This window comes from Neopelma chrysocephalum, unplaced genomic scaffold, assembly GCF_003984885.1.
Source record: "Neopelma chrysocephalum unplaced genomic scaffold, ASM398488v2 Primary Assembly neopelma1_168, whole genome shotgun sequence".
Lineage (NCBI taxonomy): Eukaryota > Metazoa > Chordata > Aves > Passeriformes > Pipridae > Neopelma > Neopelma chrysocephalum.
The window spans coordinates 101,068-119,797 of NW_020897830.1; the positions used below are offsets into that span (position 1 = coordinate 101,068).

At 48.8% G+C, this 18,730-nt stretch overlaps 2 protein-coding genes across 2 annotated transcripts in view; both read right to left on the minus strand.

Annotated features, from left to right (window-relative positions):
• DONSON (downstream neighbor of SON) overlaps positions 1–4,711 on the minus strand; it is a 5,891-nt gene extending 1,180 nt beyond the window's left edge. Inside the window, exons 1-8 of the mRNA XM_027701820.1 lie at positions 4,454–4,711; positions 3,969–4,049; positions 3,491–3,694; positions 3,230–3,408; positions 2,633–2,811; positions 2,418–2,538; positions 2,194–2,298; positions 942–1,140 (exon numbers count right to left, since the gene is read on the minus strand). Coding sequence (XP_027557621.1) covers positions 942–1,140; positions 2,194–2,298; positions 2,418–2,538; positions 2,633–2,811; positions 3,230–3,408; positions 3,491–3,694; positions 3,969–4,049; positions 4,454–4,711 — 1,326 coding nt within the window. The remainder of the gene's footprint in view (positions 1–941; positions 1,141–2,193; positions 2,299–2,417; positions 2,539–2,632; positions 2,812–3,229; positions 3,409–3,490; positions 3,695–3,968; positions 4,050–4,453) is intronic.
• Positions 4,712–5,904: 1,193 nt separating this feature from the next.
• On the minus strand, positions 5,905–18,450 carry CRYZL1 (crystallin zeta like 1). Its single transcript, XM_027701821.1, has 12 exons — positions 18,067–18,450; positions 16,980–17,057; positions 16,425–16,497; positions 15,991–16,035; positions 15,108–15,176; positions 13,718–13,851; positions 12,833–12,944; positions 9,101–9,199; positions 8,241–8,362; positions 7,910–8,015; positions 6,731–6,776; positions 5,905–6,338 (listed from the first exon to the last, which is right to left on the minus strand). Exons 1-12 carry the CDS (start codon positions 18,130–18,132, stop codon positions 6,239–6,241), a joined length of 1,050 nt encoding a protein of 349 aa, XP_027557622.1. The 5' UTR covers positions 18,133–18,450; the 3' UTR covers positions 5,905–6,238.
• Between the last annotated feature and the right edge of the window lie 280 nt (positions 18,451–18,730).

Below are 18,730 nucleotides of genomic sequence, written 5' to 3' on the forward strand. Positions count from 1 at the left end.
CAGCAGGGATGAGGGGCACAGCAGGGATGAGGGGGCACAGCAGGGATCGGGGGGCACAGCAGGGATCGGGGGGCACAGCAGGGATCGGGGGGCACAGCAGGGATCAGGGGCACAGCAGGGATCAGGGGCACAGCAGGGATCAGCGCTGCCCTTGGCACGGCCCCGCCATCTCCCACCCCCTCTGACACCCCCCTCCCACCACGGGGCCACGGGAAATGGAAACACTTCTCAATATTGTCAGCTCCCCGTTCAGTGCACCTGCACTGCCACGGCTTTACTCCTAAAATGCACCACCTGGAGGGCAGGAATGCTGTGGGGATTGTAGGAAGTGAAGTGCAAAGAACTGGGTGAACTTCTCTGGTGGAACAAGCAGCTCGTCCCGTTCTTACTGGGCAGAAATTCCTGGCTGGGAGGGTGGGGAGGTCCTGGTACAGGTTGCCCAGAGAAGCTGTGGCTGCCCCTGGATCCCTGGAAGTGTCCAAGGCCAGGTTGGACGGGGCTTGGAGCAACCTGGGCTGGTGGAAGGTGTCCCTGCCCGTGGCACTGGATGATCTTTAAGGTCCCTGCCAGCCCAAATGACCTGTCACAGCAACAGTTGGTGAGCTGTGGCTCAGAGGCTCCTTGGTGCAAAGGGCCAGGACAGCCTCAGACCCCACAAGAGCTCGGGAGGAACCTTTTAGCCACCCTCTTCCCTCCGGGCAGCCCTGCCTGTTTGAGGTGCAGGAGGGGAACCCAGGGCTGTCTGTGCAGCACAGGGCCGTGTGTGGGTGCGGGGGGTTTAGGAACAGGCTGCACTGCACACACCAGGCCGGCTCGGGCTTCAGCCACAAACCTCCTCTGTGGTGCCTGAGGGAAAAGACGCCGAGCTGGGGGTGAGGAACCCTCCCCCTGCCCCAGGGCCGGCCCTGCCCTCACCTTGAGCTTGTGCATGGTGCCCTCACCTTGAGCGTGTGCATGGTGCCCCCCCGGAAGGCCACGGGGGACAGCAGGGTGGGGGGCAGCCCCGCCTGCGGCCCCGCCACGGCCACCAGGCTGCGGCAGTTGATGAGCAGGTTGAGCAGGGTCAGCGTGTCCGAGCCCCTCACCAGCGCCAGCGACTCGGGCCTGTGATCCACCTGCACCTCCTGCTTCTCCTTGCGCCTGGGAACGGGAGTCATGGGAAAACCACGGGAACGTGGGAAATATCCGTGTGCAAAGGCAGAGCTGGAGAAGCAGAGCCCCCCTGCCCCCTCTGATCAATCATAGAATCACAGAATCACAGAATCAGCTGGGTTGGAAGGGACCTCCGAGATCATCAAGTCCAACCCTTGATCCAACCCCGCCGTGGTTCCCAGCCCATGGCACTGATGCCACATCCAGTCTGTTCTTAAAAACCTCCAGGGATGGAGAATCCACCACTTCCCTGGGCAGCCCATTCCAATGGCTGAGCACCCTCTCTGCAGAGAAATTCTTCCTAATCTCCAACCTAAACCTCCCCTGGCACAGCTGAAGACCCTGAGCCCTCTTGTCTTGCTGAGAGTTGCCTGGGAAAAGAGACCAACCCCCCCCGGCTCCCCCCTCCTGTCAGGGAGTTGCAGAGAGTGAGGAGGTCTCCCCTGAGCCTCCTCTTCTCCAGGCTGAACAGCCCCAGCTCCCTCAGCCTCTCCTCACAGCACTTGTGCTCCAGTCCCTTCCCCAGCCTCGTTGCTCTCCTCTGGACCTGCTCCAGCCCCTCAATGTCCTTCCTGAGCTGAGGGCCCAGAACTGGACACAGCACTCCAGGGGTGGCCTCACCAGCGCTGAGTCCAGGGGAAGAATCACATCCTTGGGCCTGTTGGCCACACTGTTCCTGAGCCAGGCCAGGATCCATTGGCCTTCTTGGCCACCTGGGCACACTCTGGCTCATGTTCAGCTTCTTGTCAATCCAATTGAGTCCTTCAAGCAAACGGCAAAACCCAAAAGCCAAACCCCACCAAGTTTGCACTGACTTGTTCTTTGAATATTAAGCAGCATCTTAATCCTGGCTTCAGATTCCTAGAAATTCTTGTAAAGAAACTCAAGACATGCACAGTCTCTTAGCATGCAGGAACAAGAGGACTCATATTTGGAAAACAGCTCTCAAAAGCTCTGAGAGAACTCAGATCTGTACCACAGCACTGGAACAGCTGCAGGGTTTCCTGGTGTCGCACCTCTGGAAGTGCAAAGGAAGGATACAGTTGGATAGAAATAGTGTCTGGTTTCTTCACCTCGTCTTGGACTCCCATCTCCTCGAGCCAAGAGAAACTTTCCTCATCATCATCATCGCTCAGAGCTGGTTCCCTGGACAGCACAGGATCAGTGTCAGCAGGGCAGCACCTCCGAGGAGGGTTTTCCAAACGGGCTGTGCAGGAGCCTGGAGACGCCCTTGAATTCCAGCACTGCACAGGGCTGTTACTTACTCTGCATCCTCTGCACTGCTGCCCCCTCTGAGGCCGTCAGCCACTTCTGTTCCCAAATCCTCCTCGGAGCTTTTCTGTCTCCTGGCTCTTTCTTCTACGAAAGGTAAGGAGAACTCTATGCCTGGAGCAGAGGAGAGAGAGCAGTGAGCGGTTCTGTCGCACGGCCCCTGCCCTTTGTGAGCACTGCCCGTGCCAGCAGGGCCGGCTGCACTTGCCTTCGCTCCGGAGGGCCTCCCTGAAGCCGCGGGTGGTGGGGGCGATGGCGGCGCTGGGCACGGCGCTGCCCCCCAGCCCCGCGGCGCGGAACAGCACCGTGAACTGCGGGCAGCACACGTAGAAGTAGGGACAGAGCCCCGCCTTGAGCAGCCGGTACAGCGAGGAGAAGCTCACACACCTGGGAACGAGCAGCAACAGCCCTCACAGCACGGGCATTCCTTGGCTGCTGACACTGCACGGGAGCTTGGGACAACGGGTGGAGGGACAGGACAACAGGGAATGGCTTCCCACTGCCAGAGGGCAGGGATAGATGGGATATTGGGAAGGAATCCTTCCCTGTGAGGGTGGGGAGGCCCTGGCCCAGGTTGCCCAGAGAAGCTGTGGCTGCCCCTGGATCCCTGGAAGTGTCCAAGGCCAGGTTGGACGGGGCTTGGAGCAACCTGGGCTGGTGGAAGGTGTCCCTGCCCATGGCAGGGGGTGGAATGAGAAGATCCTTAAAATCCCTCCCATCCCAAACCATCCTGTGATTCTGTGATTAATTAAAAATCCCATTGTCTTAATCTTACCAAATACATGAATAATTTGGTTCCACTCACCAGTCACTCCTGAGCACTTGCTGCAGGGCCTCATCCTGTGCCCAAGGACAAGCCTTTCCAGCTATTTTCCTGTCTGCCCCAATCCGAGGGAACAGCGGCAGCCACGGCAGCGAAGGGTGGAGCCAGTAAACGAGGCTCTGCTGGAAGGCACAGCGCAGCTCTGTGGACAGCTGGGGTTCCTGGAGATCCAAGAGAGTTTAAGGAGGACAGGAAAGCTGCCAGACACAAAACTGGAGCTCCAGCCACCCTCCCAGCTCTCACCTGCACACTCGGGGGCAAGGTGATTTCTGTAGCTCTACAGTGCTGAGCAAGTCCCTGAGCTTCCTCTTGTGCTTTTAGGTGTTCTGTCCAGGTGAAAGGTTGGGAAGACATGAATAGAATCCGTGTTTTAATACTCCAGTCTGCAGGGAATTCCTGTCTTGGTGAGGAGGGAACTTTGGGTACAGCAGTAGGTAAATGAAGGTCCTGTCCAAACAGAGACAGCATCAGTTCAGTCACAGAAAATTAAACCTGTTCACAAGTGAAACCAAAGGCACACTTTAGACTCAGCTGATTATTTCAGTCAATATCTGGTTCTAATAGAAATAACCCATTCTATCGCTTATAAAACCACACAAGAGGGTTTTCACTCACAGGAGTCTTTCCAGCAGTCATAAACAGGAACAGATCAAAGGACAAATGATTAAAAAAAAATGAGAAAACAGTTAAAATCTCCCCAGCATTGTGTGCTGTTTCATACCTTGGTTAGGGTGAGGATGTCGGCTCCTCCCGCGGGCTCTGCTCTCCCGGGGGGCTTCTCTTCACAGGCAGGCTCTAAAAACTGAATGGAACAGCAGCGTAAGGCCCAAAGGAGCAAAGGAAGCACCGATCATTTTAAAAGGGCCGATCATTTTAAAAAATGCCCCGGCAGTGACATTTCACGGCTGACCCCAAGCACAGCCAGGCTGCAAACACCCACCCCCGGGGCGAGCACAAGATCCCCACACGGTGCTGAGCAGGAGTCCAGCACTGACTTGTATGAGGCCGGGACGAGTCCCGGGCTGGGTTTAAAGGGGGCTCGGAGATGAGCGCGATGTCTGAGGGCTGAGGGCTGAGAGCGCGGGCTGAGGGCGAGGGCTGATGGCGACGGCGCTAAAGGGCGAGGGCGCCGAGTCCCCTCCCCGCGTCTCCCCTCGCCTCTCCGGCGCCACGCGGAGAGCCCCCGGTGCCGGGGCTCGGTCCCACCTGCCAGAAGGGCGCTGCCGAAGGATCCCCGCCCGCCGGGGCCGGGGACTGAGTGGCCGCCGCCCGCCGAGGCGCGTTGTTGTTCAGGCTGGAGAAGGGGTTGCGGCGGGCGGGCGCGGAGGGGCCCCGCGGGGCCGGGGCGGCGGCGGCAGCGGCGGCGGCGGGTTCGCTCCTCTGCCGGCGTTTTCGCTTCAGCCGCAGCATCGCCGGCGGCCTCTGGAAGCCGGGAGGGTCCCCGGGCTCGGCGGGGGCGGCCATGGCCGAGCGCAGCCCGCAGCACCCGCGGGCCCGGCCCGGCGCCAAAGGCCGCCCGCTCCGCCCCGGGGCGGCGCTCAGGGAGCGGCGCCGCCATCGCTGCGCCCTCAGCGCTCTGAGGGGAGAGCGGCTCCCGCCGGCCCCGCTCCGGCCGGGGCACAGACAGATAAAGGGGCAGGGAACTGCCGCTCGGGAACATCAGTGGAGTTCCGTTCGGAAACCAGCCACAAGTGCTGTGGGCGGGTGAGTCAAAGTCACCACACGGCTGCACCAGCGCGAAAATCACCTGTGGAGACACCGCGGCCTGGTCCCGGCTGTGCGACGTGTGGGACTGAACACACGGGGTTTAGTCTTTTATCCCAAATACACTAAAACCCAGGGGGTTTTATCCCGGATAAACTAGGCTTTTAGTCTCTTTGGGATAGAGGTCTAGTTTTGGTCACAGCAGTCTGTGGTACATGGGGTTCAAAAGGCATAATACATGATAAAAAAAAAAATAATAAATTACTGCTGATTAATTTAAGTTGCTGGTCGGGTTTATGAAATTTGCCACAGGGCAAAAATTCCCAGTGGGGATACCGGGACCAGCTGGGTGAGAGGTGCCACTGAACACACGGGGTTTAGTCTCTTTGGGATAAAACCCCCTGGTTCTTTAGTCTATTTGCAATAGAAACTAGTTCTGATTGCACTAGTCTGTTGTACCTGGGGTTCAAAATGGACAATAAATAATAAAAATAAATGATTGTAAATACATGTGGTTCAAAAGGCATAAAGAGGTACTTAGGATTAACATATCCACTGGCAACAGATTTAATAAAAGAAAAACTATACTACATTAAAAAAAAAAATCTTTCTTTGGCAGTCTTGTCAATGGTTGTTCTTGTTTTTTTTTAAACTTTTTAATTTCTTGTTTCCTGTGGTCTGCTTTATCTTGCAAACATTTAGGCTCAAATGAGCAACATCAGATAAAAATGAACAGTTGGGTACAAGGTTTCAGAATAACTGTGGACCTGAGGGAGGGTTCACACACTTTAGACGTGTGTACACTCGTGCATGACAGCATCGCTTCTTTTCAGGGCTGCATTACATCACATGAGCAGTAAAATCAGATTTCCTCATGTTTTCATACACTTCCCGTGCATCATTTACCAGGAACCTGCTCCAAATCCAGTGAGTGACAGAAGACAGATTAATTGTGGTTCCAGATGATTTTTTTTCCCCTTTAATTTCTTACGGTTGAAACCCATCAGCAGCTGGGTTTGCCTGTAGATGTTACTGATGTTTGTAACTGGGGCAGGGCAGACAAGATCTGTAGGTCAAGGCTGCTTCTTTGGAAACCTGATGGGAACATTCTGCTCATGTAGATTAAAAAAACCCTAAAGTCACAAGAGCTTCGAGACCATTTGTGCTGAGGTACAAAGGATGTTTAAATTCTGCTTACAGAACTGTTTGAAAGTGTACACTGATTCACTCCACAAATATATTACATTTCTTTGTCTCCCACAGGCTCAGAAATCAGGAGATTGCCTGTCAGAACTGGATGACTTGTCTTTTTCTGGCCTGATTCTTCTGAACAATTTCCATAGAAACTTTGGCCTCGTACAGTGGGATTGGTTCATCCAGCTGAGGCCTAAAGGGAAAGAGTAAAAGTGTCTGCTGAGCACACTCAGATCAACAGGGATGTCACAGGACAGACTTTACTTTCACTGTGTAAACCTCACTCCTTAAACAAAATAGAAGTTTTATAGCTTTGCTTGAGTGCACAGGAGGAGGGAAAAGCCCTAAAAGCAAACAGGAAACAGAATTTAATAAAAGTTTATCCTTAGAGGGGGGAAAAAAAGGGGTGGTGGTGAGGGTTTTGCTCAACAGCAACAGTTATCCTGCTTTGAGGGAAGGGATCCCACCTCATTAGGGGAGTGTTCCTATCTCCTGAAGCTCTTTTCAGGAGTGTTAGAGCTGGCAAGAGTTTTCTGCTTCTAATGCTGAAGTAAAAAAACCCACAAACCCCCTGAGATCTCTCACCTGAAAACACCACTTGACAATTTCTCCATGACATCTTCTAGGATGGGTATCCAAGGGGAGTGTCAAGGAACAACAGAGCTGGAGAGAAATGTCTAAATAATCCCATTTGCTGGTCAGAGCCCTGTACTGATACAAGCCCAGCAGGATCCAGGCAAAAGGAAAATGAATCTCAATTCCAATCTCTAGATCAGACTTTTGCACTTGTTTCTATATGAGAGACTTTTCCTGCAATAGGATGAAGAACTTAAATATGGAATATTTCAATTCTTTCAATATAAAAATATTCAGTATGAAATACAAGTGCAGCCTGCACTAGTACAAAATTAATCAGTTATTAGTTAATTAATCAATGGCATTTTCTGTGCAGGATGAAGAGGGCAGACTTTGGGACCAGACAACTGCCCTGACTATTCATACAGGCACCCAAAATAAATCAAAATACAACTGGGAACATAGGAGAGCCCGGGAATTCTTGGAGCAGAGCTGCCATCTGTGAGTTGATGAGTAACATCCAGGACAGCACAACAGATGGGGCTGTATTTAGGCTTTGTAGGAAATTCAAAAAATAAGGTTCATCCTTCATTTTAAGAGCAATCTGGTTGTTATTTGAAACTCAAGTCCTTTAAAAAGCCATCAACTTGTGATTTCTTCAGACACTAAATGCCAGGTGCTCAGGAATTTCACAAGACACACAGGTCCTTAAATCCAAAACCACACAAACCTTCCAGGACTGGCAATGTGATGCTCAGGGAGCTCAGTCCAGCTGCTCCAGCCCAAATTTAGAAGGCATTCCTTTTCCCATCATTCCTTTTCCCATCATTCCTTTTCCCACACCCATATCTTCCCTCCATGCATTCTGGGTACATTAACAAATAAGTACATTTTATGTACATTGCAAATAAGGGAATGTTAACAAGCCAAAATATTTGCACTTCTGCAGTGACCCCGATTGCATTGAGTGACCCTGATTGCATCTAATGCCCAAAAGAACAACACAAATCATTCCAAAGTTTCACTTGCATAATATAAAAAAACTTAGAGAATTAAATCTTCAACTAATTGCTTCAAATTTGAACCAAAATATTGCCTTTTTTGTCCCAGAAAAGGTGTTTTCTATTGCAGCAGAGCTTGTACAGACATTTTCAAGGCCAGAATTCCAAGTGCCCCCCAAAAGGATATAGAGATACTTCCCTTGCTGCACATTGGACAAGTTCCATATCTCATCGTTCAGGAAGGACACTGTGGCTCCTTTGAGGAACAAGGAATGGCTGTCTGGAGGATCCAGCTTAAAGCAAATGGAAGAGAAATGTTATTTAGTTACATTTTCCCATAAAAAAATAAAGGTTGGATGGTTATTTATACAGATGGTTAAAACAAAGAAAAAAAATCACCCCTTACCCATTCTTAAAACTGAGGAAACTGGTAATATTTACAGGTTTAAGTGATAGTTTTCTGTATATATATCTATATATTCTGTGTACAAGCTTCTTGCTGCCACAGGTATCTTTACCTGAAGGTTTTTTTCTGTTGTTATCCAGTGTCCCCCAACCCCAAGCAGAGTGATGATGTCGTGCTTGTGAGGCAGCAGCTGGGATTTTGAAGCTGATTCATCTTCAGCACTATATAATTTCACTGGGGAGGAAGAATAAATTCATTTGAGCTCAGCAAAGGAGAATTTAGAACATCCAATATATATCTATTTCCACACATTTCAGTGGAACTCCAAGAAGTTCTTCAGTTATTTCAGCTGGAAATAGTTGAAAACTCTGAATTTCCTATTTTATTTGTACTATGAATATTTTTTATGCTTTATATACTTTATATACTTTATTCAGAGTCATATCTTATATGACTGACTAGTAACTGCAGAGTTTTCAACCATTAGAGTTGGTTCAGAGTACAGGTTGCCAGTGCTGGCAATTTGGGGTAATTTTTGTATTAAAACGAGGCAGCAGAAACAGTGATGTCACAGCTCTACCCTTTGAACACATTTTTTTATTTTCACTTCTAAACAGAGGAAGATTTCATCTGAATTCAGCAGCTTCCACTAGAGGGTGACACAAGGAGGGCTATGGAATAAAGATAAAACTAGCTAAAGAATAAAAGCCCATGAAGTGGTGCAGCTTCCAGCCATATCCCTTGCCAATAATGCTGGAAAGGCCAAGCCAGGGGTGGTGTGAGGAGCAGCTTTCCTGCAGGGAATACCTCCAGCATCCAGCACAATGTCCATTCTCAGCCCTCCTTCCACAGGGAATAAATACCTCCAGCATCCAGCACAATGTCCATTCTCAGCCCTCCTTCCACAGGGAATAAATACCTCCAGCACCCAGCACAATGTCCATTCCCAGCCTTCCCACAGGGAATAAATACCTCCAGCATCCAGCACAATGTCCACTCCCAGCCCTCCTGTCTCCTCCAGGCAGCTCTCAGCCACGTCTATCTTGCCGTGGGACACGTCGATCACCCGGGCTGGAAGAGGGGGACAGAGGGGTAACTCCAGGGGAAATGCAGAGTTTACACTCCCAGTTCAACAGGAGCCTTCTGGGCTCTCCAAAAAAAAGTCAAAACCCCTGCCCATTGTTCTTTTCCCTTTTACAACACAGTGCAAAATCCACCCCAAAAATAGGAATGCAGAAGTGAGACTCACAAATCTGTTGGGCCCAAAAGGACAACACGTGGTACTCTAGGAATCAGAAATCCTTCTCTAAGTTCATTCTTTGCTATTCTTCTTGGCCCTTCAAAACTACCAAGTCCTGGAGTGCCCAACTGTGTTACTGAAGCCAAAGAGTGGCCAAAAGATAAGGAGGCTTTTTATTTCACGTTATCTCTGGAGCAACCACAGCAGCAAAGCTTTGGGTGAGCTCTCCCAGCACAGCTTCCCTCACCCTACAGAACTGATCTCACAGCAGGGATCAACTTACACCCCATGGCTGCCTGATGGTTTTAACCTGGAAATGACTCTCCAGGTCATTAATTAAAGAGAACATGTGGTCACAGTGTAATAAAGATGGCATATTAATTAATTAATTAATGGCAGTCACATTCCCCATGTGCAAACAAAACCCCATAATTTCCTTCTCAGTTTCTTAAAAGGTCGTTCTTATCACGGCAATTTGACAAGGTATAAAACCTCTGCAAATACTTTCACTTTGTGAGAACAATTCTGATTTTGTGGACCCAAAGCCTGACTATGACAAAGAAAGGCCAGAGTTTCACTGGTTTGACTGTTTTCTGATTTCTGCTTAGTTTTGTTCCTTAACTCAGCACAACGGTTCAAACTCCACTTATCAGAATCCTGGTCAAGTTCCTTCCTAAGGAATGCTGGAAAAATTTCACTCCACTGTGGCAAAGGCTGAGAACAAACTAATATAATATTTCATAATCCTTTGTAAATTATACATTTCTCACAAAGCATTTGAAAATCAGTTCAGTTTCTCCTTCTGTGACCTGCACAACTTCCAAAGTCTCGTTATTCTCTCTGGCAAAACTGCAGTTTCTCTCTTCCATCACCTCTGGGAGAAGCAGAAGTCCCAGGATTTCCCAGCTTCTCCCAGGGTTTGCTCCCCCCCAGGAAGTTTAAAAGGTGCCACCCAAAGGATGTGCTGGGGGTTTATTGACCGTGCTCAGGGGAGCCAGAAAGGCCCCCCCTGAAAGCCCAATGTTGGTGTTACAGAAAAAAAAAAATCCCACAAATCAAACTAAAAAAAGAAAAATGGGGTACCACAGGGAACAGAAGAAATATCTGTGTATGTATAGATTCTTTTTTTCTTGTGTTTCCAAAAGGAACTCATCACATTATTAATGGAATATTCTGTCTCGAGTCTCAAACACGGGGCATTAAAATGTCAAATATAGTTATAATCCCCTCCTTCATCTTATTATTACATTTACTGCAGAGATTACTGAAGACATAAAAAGCCCCATCCTGTTGGTCTAAATACAAATCCTTAAACATTACCAGGAACTTCTACTTCAGGCACCGGGATCAGATTTATTAAAAACAAACCCCAGAAGCCCAAACACAAACCCTGAGGCTTTTTGCTTTCACACTCAAACTGTTTCTCTCTTTAAAGCTGTACCCAAGTTCTATTTCTTTATTTGAAGTTGCAATTATAATTCCCTCCCCCCCAACCATTCCATGAAGCAGCTTGTTATGCCCAACACAAACTGCTGCTCACTGAAAACTGAGAGACTCTTGCTAAAAAACTCCCAAAAAACCCACCAAACGAGCACAAAACTGAAAAATTTCCACCCACGGACATGAGGAGCCACTTAGAGCTTGGGTTACTTAGAGCCTTTATTTGATATTAACATTAAAACTTAAAACTGCTGAACTTCAACTGAACTCAAAGCTGCTGCAAAAAGCAGCTCTGCCAGAGTCAGACTGGAATGTGCTGGCAGGGCTGGGAGAATAAAATTGCCAAGTCCTTCCTTACCTCATGAATTTTTCATATCATTAGCAAAATATACCCATAAAATATTGCAAAGGGAAGATTTAGGTGTTTTGTCTCTGACCCTCGTGTAACAAACCTCTGCACATCACCAGCATTCCCAAAAATCCTTCAGTTCTGATGTCTGTCATGTCTATGGGTACAGTAAAAGAGGCTTCTGGAACAAGGGAAAATAGGGCTTTTTTGGCAAGTTGCAAAAAAATAGAGGTAATATAAATATAAATAAAAACTCCAGAGAAATGAGTCTGCCAGGTCCTGCATTCCCAACAAAAGCTTTGCAGTTCCCTGTGGAGGATCATTCAGGTCAGGCAGCAGAAATGCTCTTGTGTAACACCAGGCTCTGCTTCCTGCAGCATTCTGAGCCTCCAGAGCCTCTGGAAGAGCTCCCTGGAAACCCCCCCCAGCCCTGCAGATGTGTGGAGGGCACACTGGGCTGTCTGTGCTCCCGGGAGCCGGCAGGGGATGGAATTTGGCAGGAACTCCGTGTCTGGGGAGCAGCTCCAGCTCCTTTGAGCCCTGTGCTCACACAGTGTCCCCGAGGCAGTGCCCTGTGCACCTGCAGAGCACCAGTGCCCGGGCTGGGGAGGCACTGGGAGCCACACAGAGATGGGAAAACTGCTCCAGTTCTCTGCTTGGGAAGCCAGGATTGCTGACAGCAATGGGGGGGGAGCCCAGGGACTGAACTCTGTTAATGGCATCTCACCCCAACCCCTGCATGTTTGGGTTGATGCACATTTGATAACTGGCTACCCAAGGCACTTTTTACAGCTGCTTTTCTGTAAACTTCCTTGGATGCCAACAAAAATCATCCACTGACAACTAAACATGGTGATTGAACCACAGCACCCTGTATTTTGGGGAGGAAACAGGCACCACTTCTAACCTGTGTTCACTGCCCTGCAATCCCACCAGACCTGGCAGTGCCATCCTTTCCTTTAAAACTGTCTGAACAAAGAGATATTCCACTTTCCTCCACAATGCAACACCAAAATAAGAACAAGTTTGATCAGAAAAGACTCCAGGAGTATTTTCCTGTAGTCCAAGAGGCACCATTACTTATCAGGGAATAAAACCCCAAAACTGAGGTATCAAAGAGAAGAAGTCAGGGAATAACACAAGGATTGTGTGCAAGGCCAAGCTCGTTTAGAAAAGAGGAAAAGGCAGAACCTGGAGTGTCCAGATGTGACAGCACCTGAGACTGAGCTCAGCACAGCCTGGGAAGGTACTCCTGGGAGGAAAGTGGGGCTGAGGAGCACTGGATGTCAGGTCTGTGGTCACATCTGGCCTCTGGCTCAGGGACCTGGATCCCAAACTGGGATCCTGCTGAGTTAGGAACCCTTCCTTCTGCTCACAGCAACCACTGTGTCAAATGAAAAGCCTTCTTGAGCATTTGGCCTAAAAACAGCACTCGAGCACTACTGGGAAGCCCTGACAGTCATTACAATTTAAATGGAGAATAAAAATGCCAAAAAAGACACCTAAACCAGCAACTAAACACCTGTGGAGTACAGAATTAACTTGAGAACTAATTAATTAGACTATTTACCAATTTTCATTTCAGTTTTCAGCTACTGAAATGAGTCTCTAGACCAGACAGAAAAAAAAACTATTTTGAGACATCGTTTAGGATAAACTGAAGGATCAAACTTACCCACAGGAGGCCTGAGCCTCTCCAGGAACTGCTTGTCCTCCAGGCTGTGGGCAGTGCAAATGACTTTGGCCCCTCTGTGCTGGGCCAGCTGAACCACGATGGTGCCGAACGGCTGCAGGGGGGAAAAGGAGATTAACTCATTCATTCATTCATTTATTTACCTACAGCCACAATTTGATGCCTTCTAAGAACAATGAGATCACAAAGGCCATTCAGGAGAAGTCAGGGGAGTATCCAGAAATGAACTTACTCCTGCAACCAAGAACTGAAGATTCACAGATCTGCTTCTGTCCTACGTGAGGCCAAAAAAGGTCTTTTCAGTGACTAGGGAAGCTCTGAGCAAACTTTCAGTCATTAACTGGTTCTCTTCTTCAGCAAAATAGCTCAGATTCTACTTTAATTGCCACAACCACCTCCCCTGCAATCGGAACTCGGAGCTTTGGGACCTGCTGGAGGAAGAAATGCTCCAAGGAAAAGCCTCAGCCGTGTTTCCATTACAGGACCTTGGCTGAGGAAGCTCCATTAGCAATAAGGACTGCAGGGATGCAAATCAAACTATTTATACCCAAGGAGAGCTAAAAAGCAGAGGTGGGAAAGGAGTAAAAAATAAGGCATTTTCCTGAAGTTATATCTGAGGGCTCAGGGTAAAACTGTGTCACTGTACAACAGCAGAAAACCCTCCCCACCCAGCAGGCAGGATGGAACTCCTGGCTCAGGATCTGATGTGGGAAAGCCACGAATCCATTCAGTTAAGGGCACTGGCAGCAGTGAGGCAGAAGCCTTGGGAAGTGCAGGTGCCCGAAATCCCGAGGCTCTGCTGCTCAGCCAGTTACTCCCAGCAGAGGGATGTGATGTCCCTGCAGTCACTGCCCTGTTGGTACCTACACTGGCTCCATCCAGCACAAGCACAGTTGTCCCAGGAGAGGCCTGGGCCAGGTAGTGCAGGGCTGTGTAGGCCCGGAGCCCATCGCGCACCGTCCCGGCTGCTGCAGCCCAGCAAACCTTCTCTGGCTTCTGCACTGGGGGGAAACACACAAAGAAACAATCAAAACACCCCAAACCACCCAGCAAACCTTCTCTGGCTTCTGCACTGGGGGAAACACACAAACAATCAATCAAAACACCCCAAAACCACCCAGCAAACCTTCTCTGGCTTCTGCACTGGGGGGAGAACACACAAACAAACAATCAAAACACCCCAAAACCACCCAGGAAACCCCTGCCCTGTCCCAGCTGCTCAACAAACAATCAAAACACAGCAAAAGTGCCCAAGAAACCCCTGCCCTGTCCCAGCTGCTCAGGAGGGTTCCAGCTGCAAACAGGGCAATGTCAACAACGTTTGTTTCCCTCTCAGATATTTTAAAAAAACAAGGAGAGGATATTTTACCATATTTTACCCAATAAAAGCAGGGATTTAATTTTGGTATAACCAAGTTTAAAGGGGTCACCTCCTAACTACACAGCTGGAATTCATGGACACTCACAGAAACACAATATAAACTGATTTACAGTCACAGAGTTCCAGAGTGGTTTAGGTTGGGAGAGACCTTAAAGATCATCCATCCCACCCCCTGCCATGGGCAGGGACACCTTCCACCAGCCCAGGTTGCTCCAAGTTTATCCAACCTGGCCTTGGACACTTCCAGGGATCCAGGGGCAGTCACAGCTTCTCTGGGCAGAACAAAATTTGAGCAGAAGAGCAGTTTAGTCCATGACAAACTGTTGGGAGAAGCACAGACGCTCCCAAATTTAGTATCCTACTCATTAAAGCAAACTATGGCCAGAAAGGGAAAACTGGAAATTCACAATAATTGAAGAGAATGTTTCCAAACAAGGCTTTCCCTAATCCCCATTCCCTGAAAATTCCTTTCTCCAGCTTCTAGTCTGTTCACTTCATCCCATCTGTTAATCTGTGATATTCATGGTCTGAGTCAAAGTGAGGAAAAGCAAATTTCTCCTCAGTAAATTTTGTGACAGGTGAGGAAAAAGTGTAATAATAATGAAGCAAAAAAAGGGAAGTTAGAGGGAAAGAAAAAGGAAAAAACCAAAGTCAATTTGTGTGATTTGGGCCAAACATGAACCCATTAAATGTCAAAGAGAAAGCCCTTGGGAGCACTGAGAGTTCAAACCAGGTGGAGCACCTGGAATGTTGGAATGTTGGAATGGAAGGAGTGTGCCCAGAGGCCCAGGGGAACGAGCTCCCTGTTGGAAAAGCTGACCCAAAGTCTAAAGAGACAGTAAATATAAATATTAGCAAAATATACGATCTACGTACCCAAATAATGCTCGTGAACCAGGATAACTTCACAGAGACCAGACTCCTCAGAATCCAGAGGTAAAATTCCTGAAAGGAAGGGAACACACAGGAATGTGTGAGTGTGTTAAAAAGCTGGAATAGAGCAGAGAACTGAAGGGCAAACAAGGCACTGAGGGTAGGCAGAGAGGGCACACCCAGAGCAGGCAGAAATAAAAAGATCCCCATCCTGGTCATGGCAGAGCTTTTCCCTCCTCTGGCCACAGGAGGTTCTGGCATCCAATCAACCTCCTCAATGAATGTCCCCTTCACCCCAGGGAAAACCATCTCTTCTTCCCCAAATCTTACACTCCATTGAGACCTTAAATCCTCAGCAAATTTGGCTGCTACTTCCAGTCTTTCCTAATTCCCAGTAAAAATGGCCACCCTACAGTAACTGTACACACCTGCAGCTCTCTCCAGGGTTTATCCATGGAATTATCAGTCTATGGGAGCTGCCAACAGCAGTTCCTGTGCAAGGAGGAGATGAAGCAGGAAGGGCCACAATCTCCAAACACACATTCTTACTGTCCACTCTGTCCCACCTTCAGAACTTCAGCCATCCCCTAATCCTTTAATTTAGCACACAAAATATAAACAGGTCTGAAAGAATGTCCCTAAGAGACATCTCCCCTCTCCTAGAGCACCATCCACATTTTGGTGGTTAATACAATATCGTATTTCAAATCCTAAGAGAAACTTCTTGAACAGGATTCTCATTTGCAAGAGTTTGTTCACGTGACACCAGTTGAATCTTTGAAAACACAGGTCAGATTGAGCTTTAATAGTTCTTATCACCTCAGCCATTTGCTGTAAAAAGATTTCTGGTTGTGTCAGTTGATGAGGCCAACAGGCATTGACTTACCCACCACTTCATCATCCGGCTGGAAAAAGGTCACCTTGCTCCCAACTCACCAGGAGAGGAGGGGGGAAAGGAGGGAAAAAGAGAAATGTTTATAGTGAAATGGAACGTGCTTCTCACTACTCACAAAACTACAAATACACTGCTAGGGAAAACAAATAATTTATTAATTACACACACCCCACCCAAATTCAACCCAAATGTTGAATCCCCTAAACTTTGGCACCTCCTCCACAGAAAGTCCCATGCAGGGACACTGAGAGAGCCAGGCTGGAACTGCACCCACAGGTGGATCCCCAGGGCAGCAGATGCACTGTGAGAGAACTTCCTGCCATAAAGGTGTCCTGTACAAACAGGATTTATGTGTTCTGGATGGCCAGCCCCAATTCCTGCTCCTAATTCCTGCTCCCCCTCCCCAGACAATGCCACTGCCTCACCTTCCAGCACCACTCCAGAAATCTCTCGTCCCACAGGCACGAGTTCCTTCTTCAGCTTAATTTCTGACAGAAGCTAAATTAAAACAGTGGTTACAACACTTACTGAGGCTCCATATGTGCATATTTATATCATCTTACAGTGTTTGATCATCCCAGGAAGGAGGCTGGGCCATTCCCAGAATGTTACCCAGGGAAAACAGGACACACTTTCCTCAATTCACGTTAAACCTTGGCACTGATTTTCTGTATTTAAATTCAGAAGCATTTAAAAAATAAAAACACAAGGTTATTACCAGGCAAGACAACCTGGGACTGGGGAGTGCAGGGGAAGATAAGAGGGGTTTCCTGCAGGAGAACTCCCATGTGCCAGCTGAGCTGTCCCCATGAACGACACCCCAGTTACAGCTGCTTTTGATTTAGAGACATGCAGGAGCCCCCCAGCAATGCTGTGCCTCTGCACAGGCTCAGATGGCAGAGATGGGACTGGGCCAGTCCCCAGCCAAGGCCCTGGAGACCACAAACACCCCCAGCTTTCACCAAACCCCAGGGAAATACCTTTGTGTCCACCCAGCTCAGGGCACAGGCCCTCACTTGCACCTTCACCTCGTGGTCCCCGGGGGGAGGAAGGTTTTCCTAGGACAGATTTACAGGTGTTACATTGTGCAGTGAGCAGGAATGTGCTCCCAGGAGCCTCTCCACACATTCCCATGGCCCCTGCTCAGGCTGTTCTGCAGGCAGAACAAGAATGTTTCCTCAATGAAAAGGGATTTACCTCCCCATTTTGAGTACATGTGTATCACTATTATTATCACTGTTCTATTACTGTAATTCTCACTATGACACTACCATTATTATCACTATTATATTCCTGCCATTTTGCAAACTGGTCACCAGACACTGCCATTATTTTTCTGTTGGGTTTTTTCCTCCTTCTCTGAGACTCAAATCCTGACAAAGCCACTGAGGTCAATATTCCAACGGTCCAAATGATGCCAAAGAAACAGTCCCACAAGTGGTGGCTTCCCCCCTTGCAAAAATGTTCAACTAATGAGGCCCCCCCTTCCTGTTTCACCTTTTGGGTTTGGGATTGATACCAGAAATGATCTGAAGGAGTTCAGTGCTGCTCCTTTAGAGTCTTCAATGAGCCATGTTGAATTCTGTGGCTCCAGAGAGCTCCTGAAGAGCTGCCCCAGGCACTGGAGCACAATCCTGTTCTTCCATGGTGGGTGTGTGCTGGAATTGTGATCCCAGTCTCCACTGAGAGCCAAGAACTCCCAGGAGGAAAGGAAACACCAGCAGCAACACTCCAAACCTGATCATTTCCTCAAGCTCTGTTTCTACTTTTCCAGTGACCAGAAAATCCAACCAGGAGATGTGGACACAGGGTGAATTTTTCAGGCCTGCAGAGCTTGTTTTCAAAGCTTGGACACGAAAATTGCAGAGAAATCCAGCACTTAGCAAGCACTGCCTGATGATAAAATACACCTCTCCTACCTTCAGCCCCCTGTCTGTGTGTGCAGGGATTCTACCAGTTCTTTTTCAAGCCTAGAGGAGATTGAAGTGCTTCAATTCCCTGGTGGCATTCAGCCAAACTCCTTCCTCCCTCTGCCTGATTAATGGAGCTGTTGTGATGGGAACTCACTCTTTCCTGGAACACAAAAGTCATTTCCTCTCCAGGTGAATTCTGCTGCCCAAACAAGGCCTTCATAGCGACCTGAACAAACACACAGAGACCACACTGTGATGTCTGAATGTCCAGAGAGCAAACAGGTCATTAAAGCCTTGTTAAATTAAATAACTCAAATCACTCCATAAGAACAACAGCAACTGTTTGCAGGCAATTCGAGTCTCTGTCATTCAGAAGTTTTAAACCAGATCAACAGATGAGGCAACACGTGGTGTCACCTGCAAAAGGTTTTGTTAAATAACACAGCAAATCCTCAGGGCTGAGAATCCCAGAATCATGGAATGCTTTGGGTGGGAAGGGACCTTAGAGCCCACCCAGTGCCACCCCCTGCCATGGGCAGGGACACCTTCCACCAGCCCAGGTTGCTCCAACCTGGCCTTGGACACTTCCAGGGATCCAGGGGCAGCCACAGCTTCTCTGCCCAACCTGGGCCAGGGCTTCCCCACCCTCTCAGCCAGGAATTCCTTCCCTATATCCCATCTAAATTTCCCCTCTTTCAGTGGGAAGCCATTCCCCCTCGTGCTGTCCCTGCAGCCCCTCTCCAGCTCTCGTGGAGGCTCCTTCAGGTCTAAAGGCAGTCAGTGGCACACAGGAATCCCCGCTGGGTGCCCCCCGGCAC